General features: G+C 43.7%; 1 protein-coding gene across 1 annotated transcript in view; it reads left to right on the top strand.

Moving 5' to 3' along the window:
• The window catches only part of NOSTRIN (nitric oxide synthase trafficking), a 261,103-nt gene that overhangs the window by 237,463 nt on the left and 7,830 nt on the right, over positions 1-15,810 (top strand). The window contains exon 15 of the mRNA XM_063933578.1: positions 13,827-13,904. Coding sequence (XP_063789648.1) covers positions 13,827-13,904 — 78 coding nt within the window. The remainder of the gene's footprint in view (positions 1-13,826; positions 13,905-15,810) is intronic.

The following is a 15,810-nucleotide window of genomic DNA, read 5'->3' as shown; positions in this document are numbered from 1 at the left end:
GACACAAACACCTGGCCCATCTAGGAGTGGCACTGCAGTGTTAGACAGGACGGCAGATTTAAAACATAGTCCCCAAACAGCACATGATGCAAAGAAAAAAAGAGGTGCAATGAGGTAGCTGTGTGGCTAAGCTAAGCGACCCAACTGGCCGACACAAACACCTGGCCCATCTAGGAGTGGCACTGCAGTGTCAGACAGGATGGCAGGTTTAATAAAAATTGTCCCCCCACAGCACATGATGCAAAGAAAAAAAGAGGTGCACCAAGGTCGCTGGATGGCTAAGCTAAGCGACCCAAGTGGCCGACACAAACACCTGGCCCATCTAGGAGTGGCACTGCAGTGTCAGACAGGATGGCAGATTTAAAAGATAGTCCCCAAACAGCACATAATGCAAATAAAAAAGAGGTGCAATGAGGTAGCTGTGTGGCTAAGCTAAGCGACCCAAGTGGCCGACACAAACACCTGGCCCATCTAGGAGTGGCACTGCAGTGTCAGACAGGATGGCAGATTTAAAACATAGTCCCCAAACAGCACATGATGCACAGAAAAAAAGAGGTGCAATGAGGTAGCTGTGTGGCTAAGCTAAGCGACCCAAGTGGCAGACACAAGCACCTGGCCCATCTAGGAGTGGCACTGCAGTGTCAGACAGGATGGCAGATTTAATAAAAATTGTCCCCAAACAGCACATGATGCAAAGAAAAAAAGAGGTGCACCAAGGTCGCTGGATGGCTAAGCTAAGCGACCCAAGTGGCCGACACAAACACCTGGCCCATCTAGGAGTGGCACTGCAGTGTCAGACAGGATGGCAGATTTAAAAGATAGTCCCCAAACAGCACATGATGCAAAGAAAAAAAGAGGTGCAATGAGGTAGCTGTGTGGCTAAGCTAAGCGACCCAAGTGGCCGACACAAACACCTGGCCCATCTAGGAGTGGCACTGCAGTGTCAGACAGGATGGCAGATTTAAAAAATAGTCCCAAAACAGCACATGATGCAAAGAAAAAAATAGGTGCACCAAGGGCGCTGGATGGCTAAGCTAAGCGACCCAAGTAGCCGACACAAACACCTGGCCCACCTAGGAGTGGCACTGCAGTTTTCTAGCGAGAGGATGAGTGCTTCCATCCTCATGTGAATCTGAGCAACTAGCCATGAACATAGGCCAGGGCCTCAGCGGTTCCTTGCCACTCCGTGTCGTAAATGGCATATTGGCTTCTCATCAGATGCGTTTTATTTTGATTTTTTGGTCATTTTACTGAACTTTTGTAGTATACTTGACGACACAGAGGTAGAGCAATGGACTACTGTACCGTACTGCTATATATATACTGGTGGTCAGCAAAATTCTGCACTGTCCTCCTACTATATAATACTGCGCACAACTAAAATGCAGCACAGGTATGGATGGATAGTATACTTGACGACATAGAGGTAGGTAGAGCAGTGGACTACTGTACCATACTGCTATATATTATATACTGGTGGTCAGCAAAATTCTGCACTATTCTCCTACTATATATACTGCGCACAACTAAAATGCAGCACAGGTATGGATGGATAGTATACTTGACGACACAGAGGTAGGTAGAGCAGTGGCCTACTGTACCGTAATGCTATATATTATATACTGGTGGTCAGCAAAATTCTGCACTGTCCTCCTACTATATAATACAGTACACAACTAAAATGCAGCACAGGTATGGATGGATAGTATACTTGACGACACAGAGGTAGGTAGAGCAGTGGACTACTGTACCGTACTGCTATATATTATATATGCAAAGAAAAAAAGAGGTGCAATGAGGTAGCTGTGTGGCTAAGCTAAGCGACCCAAGTGGCCGACACAAACACCTGGCCCATCTAGAAGTGGCACTGCAGTGTCAGACAGGATGGCAGATTTAAAAGATAGTCCCCAAACAGCACATGATGCAAAGAAAAAAAAAGGTGCAATGAGGTAGCTGTGTGGCTAAGCTAAGCAACCCAAGTGGCCGACACAAACACCTGGCCCATCTAGAAGTGGCACTGCAGTGTCAGACAGGATGGCATATTTAAAAAATAGTCCCAAAACAGCACATGATGCAAAGAAAAAAATAGATGCACCAAGGGCGCTGGATGGCTAAGCTAAGCTACCCAAGTAGCCGACACAAAAACCTGGCCCACCTAGGAGTGGCACTGCAGTTTTCTAGCGAGAGGATGAGTGCTTCCATCCTCATGTGAATCTGAACCACTAGCCATGAACATAGGCCAGGGCCTCAGCCGTTCCTTGCCACTCCATGTCGAACATGGCATATTGGCTTCTCATCAGATGCGTTTAATTTTGATTTTTGGGTCATTTTACTGAACTTTTGTAGTATACTTGACGACACAGAGGTAGAGCAATGGACTACTGTACCGTACTGCTATATATATACTGGTGGTCAGCAAAATTCTGCACTGTCCTCCTACTATATATACTGCGCACAACTAAAATTCATCACAGGTATGGATGGATAGTATACTTGACGACACAGAGGTAGGTAGAGCAGTGGACTACTGTACCGTACTGCTATATATTATATACTGGTGGTCACCAAAACTCTGCACTGTCCTCCTACTATATAATACTGCGCACAACTAAAATGCACCACAGGTATGGATGGATAGTATACTTGACGGCACAGAGGTAGGTAGAGCAGTGGCCTACTGTACCGTACTGCTATATATTATATACTGGTGGTCAGCAAAATTCTGCACTGTCCTCCAACTATATATACTGCGCACAACTAAAATGCACCACAGGTATGGATGGATAGTATACTTGACGACACAGAGGTAGGTAGAGCAGTGGACTACTGTACCGTACTGCTATATATTATATACTGGTGGTCAGCAAAATTCTAAATTGTCCTCCTACTTTACATGCTGCGCACAACTAAAATGCACCACAGGTATGGATGGATAGTATACTTGACGACACAGAGGTAGGTAGAGCAGTGGCCTACTGTACCGTAATGCTATATATTATATACTGGTGGTCAGCAAAATTCTGCACTGTCCTCCTACTATATAATACTGCGCACAACTAAAATTCATCACAGGTATGGATGGATAGTATACTTGACGACACAGAGGTAGGTAGAGCAGTGGACTACTGTACCGTACTGCTATATATTATATACTGGTGGTCACCAAAATTCTGCACTGTCCTCCTACTATATAATACTGCGCACAACTAAAATGCACCACAGGTATGGATGGATAGTATACTTGACGGCACAGAGGTAGGTAGAGCAGTGGCCTACTGTACCGTACTGCTATATATTATATACTGGTGGTCAGCAAAATTCTGCACTGTCCTCCAACTATATATACTGCGCACAACTAAAATGCACCACAGGTATGGATGGATAGTATACTTGACGACACAGAGGTAGGTAGAGCAGTGGACTACTTTACCGTACTGATATATATTATATACTGGTGGTCAGCAAAATTCTGCATTGTCCTCCTACTTTACATGCTGCGCACAACTAAAATGCACCACAGGTATGGATGGATAGTATACTTGACGACACAGAGGTAGGTAGAGCAGTGGCCTACTGTACCGTAATGCTATATATTATATACTGGTGGTCAGCAAAATTCTGCACTGTCCTCCTACTATATAATACTGCGCACAACTAAAATGCAGCACAGGTTTTGTATGGATAGTATACTTGACGACACAGAGGTAGGTAGAGCAGTGGACTACTGTACCGTACTGCTATATATTATAAACTGGTGGTCAGCAAAATTCTGCACTGTCCTCCTACTATATATACTGCGCACAACTAAAATGCACCACAGGTATGGATGGATAGTATAATTGACGACACAGAGGTAGGTAGAGCAATGGACTACTGTACCGTACTGCTATATATTATATACTGGTGGTCAGCAAAATTCTGCACTGTCCTTCTACTATATAATACTGCGCACAACTAAAATGCAGCACAGGTATGGATGGATAGTATACTTGACGACACAGAGGTAGGTAGAGCAGTGGACTAATGTACCGTACTGCTATATTTTATATACTGGTGGTCAGCAAAATTCTGCACTGTCCTCCTACTATATATACTGCGCACAACTAAAATGCACCACAGGTATGGATGGATAGTATACTTGACAACACAGAGGTAGGTAGAGCAGTGGCCTACTGTACCGTACTGCTATATATTATATACTGGTGGTCAGCAAAATTCTGCACTGTCCTCCTACTATATAATACTGTGCACAACTAAAATGCACCACAGGTATGGATGGATAGTATACTTGACGACACAGTGGTAGGTAGAGCAGTGGCCTACTGTACCGTACTGCTATATATTATATACTGGTGGTCAGCAAAATTCTGCACTGTCCTCCAACTATACATACTGCGCACAACTAAAATGCACCACAGGTATGGATGGATAGTATACTTGATGACACAGTGGTAGGTAGAGCAGTGGACTACTGTACCGTACTGTTATATATTATATACTGGTGGTCAGCAAAATTCTGCACTGTCCTCCAACTATACATACTGCGCACAAATAAAATGCACCACAGGTATGGATGGATAGTATACTTGACGACACAGAGTTAGGTAGAGCAGCGGACTACTGTACCGTACTGCTATATATTATATACTGGTGGTCAGCAAAATTCTGCACTGTCCTCCTACTATATATACTGCGCACAACTAAAATGCACCACAGGTATGGATGGATAGTATACTTGACGACACAGAGGTAGGTAGAGCAGTGGACGACTGTACCGTACTGCTATCTATTATATACTGGTGGTCAGCAAAATTTTGCGCTGTCCTCCTACTATATAATACTGCGCACAACTAAAATGCAGCACAGGTATGGATGGATAGTATACTTGACGACACAGAGGTAGGTAGAGCAGTGGACGACTGTACCGTACTGCTATATATTATATACTGGTGGTCAGCAAAATTCTGCACTGTCCTCCTACTATTTATATTGCGCACAACTAAAATGCACCACAGGTATGCATTGATAGTATACTTGACGACACAGAGGTAGATAGAGTAGTGGACTACTGTACCGTACTGCTATATATTATATACTGGTGGTCAGCAAAATTCTGCACTGTCCTCCTACTGTACATACTGCGCACAACTAAAATGCACCACAGGTATGGATGGATAGTATACTTGACGACACAGAGGTAGGTAGTGCAGTGGCCTACTGTACCATACAGCTATATGTTATATACTGGTGGTCAGCAAAATTCTGCTCTGTCCTCCTACTATATAATACTGCGCACAACTAAAATGCACCACAGGTATGGATGGATAGTATACCTGACGACACAGAGGTAGGTAGAGCAGTGGACTACTATACCATACTGCTATATATTATATACAGGTGGTCAGCAAAATTCTGCACTGTCCTCCTACTAAATAATACTGCGCACAACTAAAATGCACCACAGGTATGGATGGATAGTATACTTGACAAGAGAGAGGTAGGTAGAGCAGTGGCCTACTGTACCGTACTGCTATATATTATATACTGGTGGTCAGCAAAATTCTGCACTGTTCTCCTACTATATATACTGCGCACAACTAAAATGCACCACAGCTATGGATGGATAGTATACTTGACGACTCAGAGGTAGGTAGAGCAGTGGACTACTGTACCATAATGCTATATATTATATACTGGTGGTCAGCAAAATTCTGCACTGTCCTCCTACTATATAATACTGCGCACAACTAAAATGCACCACAGGTATGGATGGATAGTATACTTGACGACACAGAGGTAGGTAGAGCAGTGGCCTACTGTACCGTACTGCTATGTATTTTATACTGGTGGTCAGCAAAATTATGCACTGTCCTCCTATTATATATACACTGCGCACAACTAAAATGCACCACAGGTATGGATGGATAGTTTACTTGATGACACAGAGATAGGTAGAGCAGTGGACTACTGTACCGTACTGCTATATATTATATACTGGTGGTCGGCAAAATTCTGCACTGTCCTCCTACTATATATATACTGCGCACAACTAAAATGTACCACAGGTATGGATGGATAGTATACTTGACGACACAGAGGTATGTAGAGCAGTGGACTACTGTACCGTATTGCTATATATTATATACTGGTGGTTAGCAAAATTCTGCACTGTCCTCCTACTATATAATACTGCGCACAACTAAAATGCACCACAGGTATGGATGGATAGTATACTTGACGACACAGTGGTAGGTAGAGCAGTGGACTACTGTACCGTACTGCTATATATTATATACTGGTGGTCAGCAAAATTCTGCACTGTCCTCCAACTATACATACTGCGCACAACTGAAATGCACCACAGGTATGGATGGATAGTATACTTGATGACACAGTGGTAGGTAGAGCAGTGGACTACTGTACCGTACTGTTATATATTATATAGTGGTGGTCAGCAAAATTCTGCACTGTCCTCCTACTATACATACTGCGCACAAATAAAATGCACCACAGGTATGGATGGATAGTATACTTGACGACACAGAGTTAGGTAGAGCAGCGGACTACTGTACCATACTGCTATATATTATATATTGGTGGTCAGCAAAATTCTGCACTGTCTTCCTACTATATAATACTGCGCACAACTAAAATGCACCACAGGTATGGATGGATAGTATACTTGACAACACAGAGGTAGGTAGAGCAGTGGCCTACTGTACCGTACTGCTATATATTATATACTGGTGGTCAGCAAAATTCTGCACTGTCCTCCTACTATATATACTGCGCACAACTAAAATGCACCACAGGTATGGATGGATAGTATACTTGACAAGAGAGAGGTAGGTAGAGCAGTGGCCTACTGTACCATACTGCTATATATTATATACTGGTGGTCAGCAAAATTCTGCACTGTCCTCCTACTAAATAATACTGCGCACAACTAAAATGCACCACAGGTATGGATGGATAGTATACTTGACAAGAGAGAGGTAGGTAGAGCAGTGGCCTACTGTACCGTACTGCTATATATTATATACTGGTGGTCAGCAAAATTCTGCACTGTTCTCCTACTATATATACTGCGCACAACTAAAATGCACCACAGCTATGGATGGATAGTATACTTGACGACTCAGAGGTAGGTAGAGCAGTGGACTACTGTACCATAATGCTATATATTATATACTGGTGGTCAGCAAAATTCTGCACTGTCCTCCTACTATATAATACTGCGCACAACTAAAATGCACCACAGGTATGGATGGATAGTATACTTGACGACACAGAGGTAGGTAGAGCAGTGGCATACTGTACCGTACTGCTATGTATTTTATACTGGTGGTCAGCAAAATTATGCACTGTCTTCCTACTATATAATACTGCGCACAACTAAAATGCACCACAGGTATGGATGGATAGTATACTTGACAACACAGAGGTAGGTAGAGCAGTGGCCTACTGTACCGTACTGCTATATATTATATACTGGTGGTCAGCAAAATTCTGCACTGTCCTCCTACTATATATACTGCGCACAGCTAAAATGCACCACAGGTATGGATGGATAGTATACTTGACGACACAGAGGTAGGTAGAGCAGTGGACGACTGTACCGTACTGCTATCTATTATATACTGGTGGTCAGCAAAATTCTGCACTGTCCTCCTACTATATAATACTGCGCACAACTAAAATGCAGCACAGGTATGGATGGATAGTATACTTGACGACACAGAGGTAGGTAGAGCAGTGGACGACTGTACCGTACTGCTATATATTATATACTGGTGGTCAGCAAAATTCTGCACTGTCCTCCTACTATATATATTGCGCACAACTAAAATGCACCACAGGTATGCATGGATAGTATACTTGACGACACAGAGGTAGGTAGAGTAGTGGACTACTGTACCGTACTGCTATATATTATATACTGGTGATCAGCAAAATTCTGCACTGTCCTCCTACTGTACATACTGCGCACAACTATAATGCACCACAGGTATGGATGGATAGTATACTTGACGACACAGAGGTAGGTAGAGCAGTGGCCTACTGTACCATACAGCTATATGTTATATACTGGTGGTCAGCAAAATTCTGCTCTGTCCTCCTACTATATAATACTGCGCACAACTAAAATGCACCACAGGTATGGATGGATAGTATACCTGACGACACAGAGGTAGGTAGAGCAGTGGACTACTGTACCATACTGCTATATATTATATACAGGTGGTCAGCAAAATTCTGCACTGTCCTCCTACTAAATAATACTGCGCACAACTAAAATGCACCACAGGTATAGATGGATAGTATACTTGACATGAGAGAGGTAGGTAGAGCAGTGGCCTACTGTACCGTACTGCTATATATTATATACTGGTGGTCAGCAAAATTCTGCACTGTTCTCCTACTATATATACTGCGCACAACTAAAATGCACCACAGCTATGGATGGATAGTATACTTGACGACTCAGAGGTAGGTAGAGCAGTGGACTACTGTACCATAATGCTATATATTATATACTGGTGGTCAGCAAAATTCTGCACTGTCCTCCTACTATATAATACTGCGCACAACTAAAATGCACCACAGGTATGGATGGATAGTATACTTGACGACACAGAGGTAGGTAGAGCAGTGGCCTACTGTACCGTACTGCTATGTATTTTATACTGGTGGTCAGCAAAATTATGCACTGTCCTCCTATTATATATACACTGCGCACAACTAAAATGCACCACAGGTATGGATGGATAGTTTACTTGATGACACAGAGATAGGTAGAGCAGTGGACTACTGTACCGTACTGCTATATATTATATACTGGTGGTCAGCAAAATTCTGCACTGTCCTCCTACTATATATATACTGCGCACAACTAAAATGTACCACAGGTATGGATGGATAGTATACTTGACGACACAGAGGTAGGTAGAGCAGTGGACTACTGTACCGTACTGCTATATATTATATACTGGTGGTTAGCAAAATTCTGCACTGTCCTCCTACTATATAATACTGCGCACAACTAAAATGCACCACAGGTATGGATGGATAGTATACTTGACGACACAGAGGTAGGTAAAGCAGTGACCTACTGTACCGTACTGCTATATATTATATACTGGTGGTCAGCAAAATTCTGCACTGTCCTCCTACTATATAATACTGCGCACAACTAAAATGCAGCACAGGTATGGATGGATAGTATACTTGACGACACAGAGGTAGGTAGAGCAGTGGCCTACTGTACCGTACTGCTATATATTATATACTGGTGGTCAGCAAACTGTGCAAAACTGAAATGCACCACAGGTATGGATGGATAGTATACTTGACGACACAGAGGTAGGTAGAGCAGTGGACTACTGTACCGTACTGCTATATATTATATACTGGTGGTCAGCAAAATTCTGCACTGTCCTCCTACTATATAATACTGCGCACAACTGAAATGCACCACAGGTATGGATGGATAGTATACTTGACGACACAGAGGTAGGTAGAGCAGTGGACTACTGTACCGTACTGCTATATATTATATACTAGTGGTCAGCAAAATTCTGCACTGTCCTCCTACTATATAATACTGCGCACAACTGAAATGCACCACAGGTATGGATGGATAGTATACTTGACGACACAGAGGTAGGTAGAGCAGTGGCCTACTGTACCGTACTGCTATATATTATATACTGGTGGTCAGCAAAATTCTGCACTGTCCTCCTACTATATAATACTGCGCACAACTAAAATGCACCACAGGTATGGATGGATAGTATACTTGAGACACAGAGGCAGGTAGAGCAGTAGCCTACTGTACCGTACAGCTATATTTTATATACTGGTGGTCAGCAAAATTCTGCACTGTCCTCCTACTATATATACTGCGCACAACTAAAATGCAACACAGGTATGGATGGATAGTATACTTGACGACACAGAGGTATGTAGAGCAGTGGACTACTGTACCATACTACTATATAATACTTGTGGTCACTGGTCAGCAAAATTCTGCACTGTCCTCCTATACTACAATGCAGCACAGATATGGAGCATTTTTCAGGCAGAGAATGTAGATATTTTCAGCACACTGAGCACAGATATTTGCAAGCACACTGAGCACAAATATTTGCAGCACACTGAGCACAGATATTTGCAGCACACTGAACACAGAAACTGAGAGAACGCTGAACGTCCTCTCCCTATCAACTCCAATGCACGAGTGAAAATGGTGGCGATGCGTGGCTCCTTATATAGCATACATATCTCGTGAGAATCCGACAGCGGGATGATGACGTTCAGGCGCGCTCGGGTTAACCGAGCAAGGCGGGAAGATCCGAGGCTGCCTCGGAACCGTGTAAAATGGGTGAAATTCGGGGGGGTTCGGATTCCGAGAAACCGAACCCGCTCATCACTAGGCAAAACCATGCTGCAGTGCAGGTGGGGTAACATGTGCAGAGAGATTTAGATTTGGGTGAGGTATGTTTAAACTGAAATCTGAATTGTAGTGTAACAATAAAGCTGACTAACAGTTGTGGGCTACATGCAAAAGCATCCAGTATTTACCATGCACAGATAAAATGTAAATATATTTGCTCTTCTCGCATGGCAACATGGTTTGTTCCAGACACAAAGGGGGTCATTCCGAGTGAGATCGCTCGCTAGCTAGTTTTAGCAGCTGTGCAAACGCTATGCCGCTGACCACTGGGAGTGTATTTTAGCTTAGCAGAAGTGAGAACGGTTGTATCGCAGAGCGCCTGCAAAAAATGTTTGTGTAGTTTCAGAGTAGCTCAAAACCTACTCAGCGCTTGCGATCACTTCAGACTATTCAGTTCTGGAATTGACGTCACAAACCCGCCCAGCGTTCGCCCAGCCACGCCTGCGTTTTTCCTGGCACGCCTGCGTTTTTCCGCACACTCCCTGAAAACGGTCAGTTACCACCCAGAAACGCCCACTTCATGTCAATCACTCTGCGGCAAGCAGTGCGACTGAAATGCATCACTAGACCCTGTGCAAAACTACATCGTTCGTTGTGCCCGTACTTCACGCGTGCGCATTGCGCCGCATACGCATGCGCAGAACTGCTGATTTTTAGCCTGATCGCTGCGCTGTAAACAAATTCAGCTAGCGATCAACTCGGAATGACCCCCAAAGTTACCAACTTTTTTTTGTCTTAATTACAAACATGAATCAGGCCCAATGTCATTGAAACATGCATCGCCAGCTCTATACTTTTTGCTTTTCAAAGTTCTTTATCAGAATGATTCAACACTGCAATGACTGGAGCACAGATACAGGCAAGAAACTATGGGGTATATTCAATTACTGTCGGATCCATTCCGACATGTATTTGTCAGAATGGATCCGACAAGCCCTATTCAATTGAGTGGCCAAATCCGACTGTCGGATTTGAGCCTAATCCAACTGACGGATTTGGCCAGCGTCCGTGCTGCTGCTGTCAGCAGCTCCCGTGTGTGAGATCACAGCTGCTGGAGGGAGCCGCACATCATGGCACTCAGCCGTGTAGCCCAGTGCCGGCCGGGCAGCGCTGCAGGGAGAGAGGTGCCTGGCCAGAAAGACGCCCGTCATAAGGTACCTGCTTGCCCTGTTGCCCATAGCCCGCTGCCCCGTCCTCCATAGCCCGCCGCCCCACTCACCCGTCTCCTCACCTCAATCCGACTTTTTTTAAAGTCGGATTGAGGTTGTCGGAAACAGAACCAAAACCTGTTGAATTTGGTCGCGTTTCCGACAGAAGCACGTGGATCGGAGGCTATTCCGCTGATCCATGTGCTTTCCGACAAGTCGAATTCCCCGACTTGTCGGGAAAAAAATACGGGGATTGAATAGGTCAGAACCCCTTCCGACTTGAAAAAGTCAAAGACTGCCGTCTTTCCGACAAGACGGCAGTTTCAACAGCAATTGAATATACCCCTATGACTGTGTCTTTGCTTGACTGTTCCTTTATAGGAGTTCTCTGACTTTTGGCAACAACTCACCCTAACTATTTCCATCCTTGCCTCATATAAGGTAGTAGTCGGGAATCCTTCCATGATGACCTTAATTACCAAGCTGCAGTTCCCTCAAATATTCATTAGTACCCAGAGCCGGCCATAACAAAAAAAGGGGTGTGTTCTTACTGGGAAGGGGCATAGCCACACAATAGTACCCCCAATTCAAGTTACGCCACACAGTAGTGCAACTTTATTCACATTTTATCATGTGATAGTGTCCCTAATTCACCTTACATCACACAGTAGTACCACTTTACCTTATAAATGTTACTCCTCACAGTAGTGCCCCTTATTCACATTACATCACACTGATTTGTTCTTTATTCACATTAGACCACACAGTACAGGTTGAGTATCCCATATCCAAATATTCCGAAATACGGAATATTCCGAAATACAGACTTTTTTGCGTTAGAGTGAGATAGTAAAACCTTTGTTTTTTGATGGCTCAATGTACACAAACTTTGTTTAATACACAAAGTTATTAATAATATTGTATTAAATGACCTTCAGACTGTGTGTATAAGGTGTATATGAACATAAATGAATTGTGTGAATGTACACACACTTTGTTTAATGCACAAAGTTATAAAAAATATTGGCTAAAATGACCTTCAGGCTGTGTGTATAAGGTGTATATGAAACATAAATGCATTCTGTGCTTAGACTTAGGTCCCATCACCATGATATCTCTTTATGGTATCTAATTATTCCAAAATACGGAAAAATCCGATATCCAAAATACATCTGGTCCCAAGCATTTTGGATAAGGGATACTCAACCTGTATTGCCCTTTCTATACGTTACGCCACACAGTAGAGCACATTATACACATAACGCCATACATTAGTAATGCATTTATACATATAATACCACACAGTAATGCCCCTTACACATTATGCCAAACTTTTTAATGCCCTTATACACATAATGACACACATAATGTCACTTTCACATATGCCGCACATTATTAGTGCACTTATACACATAATGACACACGTAGTGCTACTTACACATTTCCCACACATTATTAATGCATTTATACACATGACACACATAATGCCCCTTACACATATGCCGAACACTACTGCACAACCAACCCACACGCACTCACATGGCTGCTAACACTGTGACCTCTACCTCTGCTTGGATAGAGATGTGTCCTCATACATCTTGCCTTAATACGCCATGCAGCAGGAGATGCCTGGCATGAGGCAGCTGGCAGCTCTGCTAATGCCGGTTGTCTTTTTTTTAATGAAAATGCCTCTTATTTGCATTACTATGTGGCTAAGATGCACAGGCATTAAAATGATATGCGGCATGCCTATAGTCTGTGTGCGACTGTTACTGTATCTGCATGTGAAATGCTACGCTACAGTGATTTCCAGGAATATACTGAAACGTAGCATTTCGTATGCAAGTACAGCCACAGTCACACACAGAATATAGGCATGTTGCATATCATTTTAATCAGCAGAAGCTGCTTGTGCCCCTAGATATACCAAATGCCCTAGGCATTTGCCTAGTTTGCCTATGCCTAAGACCGGCTCTGTTTGTACCATTGGCACCAGTAACTTTCCACATTGTCTATAGGCACTACTGTCCTGTGATAAGCAGCACAGTACTTTTTCATTCATCCTCATTCATTGATACTAAAAGCCTACGCAGTTTGGAAGATCTACCGTAAGAGAAAACTCTGTGCAATAGGTGGAGTGTAGTGAAGGGGCATTACTAAGTATATGAATGTCAACAACCCCACTACCTAATGCCCTATGTCTATAATGTCTTTTTTTACAGGAGAGCAGAACAATGGTTCATGCCGTGTCTTATACGCTTACGAGTCACAGAGAAAAGATGAGCTGGGCTTGAAAATAGGTTTGTATGACAATCCAAATTGACATGTTCTACCTTTGAGGCAACATACAGAATTCTACATTGTTAAAAGGATGATCAAAACTATTGAATGTGTTATTTAGTTAATCAAGAACAAGTGTAATACAAATAGCTTCTGCAGTACATGCTAGGTTGCTGGTCCTATCATCATATACACTAATACCCCTTTTACACCAAGCTTTTCACCCAGGTAATTGCCTGGTTAACCTGGGTCGCAGTTCAGTGTTCAAGGGTCCGAAAACCCCCCCGGGTCCAGCTACCTGGAAATCCAGCCTGGGTAGCTTGCAGGGTTAGTCTGGGTAGGACCTAAGTTAAGGGGCAGTGTAAACTGGTAACCCGGGTCACCTGCTTGGGTTCCGTTTAAAGCACGGGGAGATCTGGATTTCCCGGTACTTGGAAATGATGTAATCTCCAAGTGCTGACAGAGAAGTTACACTGCACATGGGTGCTGTGTGGAACACATAGGCGGATCCAGGGGGAGGGCACTCGGGCCCGTGCCCCCCCTGTCATTTCTGACTTCTTCTTTTTTTCAAAAAGAGAACAGCAGCAGCACTACCGCTATTTCCCTCAGTTAGGTTTGATAAAAGAGACGGCAGGCCCTAGGACCCGCTGCGGCTCTAACAGCAAGTCCGTGTGGTAACCAATTGGGAGGCTGCAGTTGCAGCTCCAGCCTCCCCCTGCTCACACCGCAACCTACCTTCCCCACTGCCAGCCGGCCAGAGGCCAGCCCAGGCGCGGTGTTCAAATGCCAGCATCGAGTAAGACTGTTACTTATGACGGCGCAGAAGGCTTAATTAGCCCTCACTGCACCGCACAGTTTCCCAGCACTTCTTCCTCCACTTCCTTTACCACCATGCTAGGTGCAGTCAAACTCAGCTCAGCTTTGAGAAGGCGGCCCGTGTGATTGTGACAGGGCTGTCCTGCAGATGTCTTATGCTGCTTGTTGGAGATCCAGCTGGCTACTTCTGCTAATCAAAGATGGGTAGTGTGTGTCCTGCAGTCTGAGTCTCAATGCAGTGCCCAAAACAAGGTATGCTGCACCTGCCACCACCAACTAAAAACTTTAATAATTATATTGTGCTGGGGTGCCTTCCAGGCTCCCATAACTAATGGAACAGGTGACCAACATTTCAAGGCCCAATCAGCCTTTTCATTGGGGTGAAACATTGGCAACAAACCAGGATGCACTCCTACAGCCCCCTGTGATGCCACACCCCTTATCTGGGAGCACGCGTGCCTTAGGTGCATGTAAATATAACTATAACCGTTCCCCTATCATGGTGCCCCCCTTTCATTTTCTTCTGGATCCGCCCCTGGTGGAACGTGCCGACTGGGGAATAACCCGGGTCAGCGCTGCGGTGTGAAAGGGGTCTGTCCCGGGTCTGACCCGGTTTTTAACCATGTTCCAAATCCCAGATCATACTCATGACAATGGTGTAAAAGGGATAAAATAAACCTCACAGACAAATGGGTCATTTATGATGCTCTGGGTGCGTTACTGAAACTGGTGCACCATAGAAAGCAGCTGCAACATATTACAGAGCATGAGACACATTATTTTATCTTCAATTATAACTCTAACATATTCTGACTAGTTGCTATGGGTTACAGTACATTACTTTGTGAACCAGTTTATGTATGTCTTCCATTTTACATTAAGCTTCAAAAATGTACAAATACTGTAACAGTTTGATATGTATAAGATAAATCATATTGAATATCAGAGATTTTAATTATAGAAAATCAACACCTGTCATCATTTTAGTATGTCACACATCCACATATTGTTTTTATTAATTATGCAAAAGCATTCCATTAGTGGCACAATCAATGTGATGGTAATGTCTATTAACCACCTCAATCCCCTATTGTAGAGAATCTTTGTCTG

Source organism: Pseudophryne corroboree, chromosome 7 (assembly GCF_028390025.1).
Source record: "Pseudophryne corroboree isolate aPseCor3 chromosome 7, aPseCor3.hap2, whole genome shotgun sequence".
Classification (NCBI taxonomy): domain Eukaryota; kingdom Metazoa; phylum Chordata; class Amphibia; order Anura; family Myobatrachidae; genus Pseudophryne; species Pseudophryne corroboree.
Note: the sequence above shows the minus strand (reverse complement) of the source record. Positions and strands in the feature narration are given on the sequence as shown.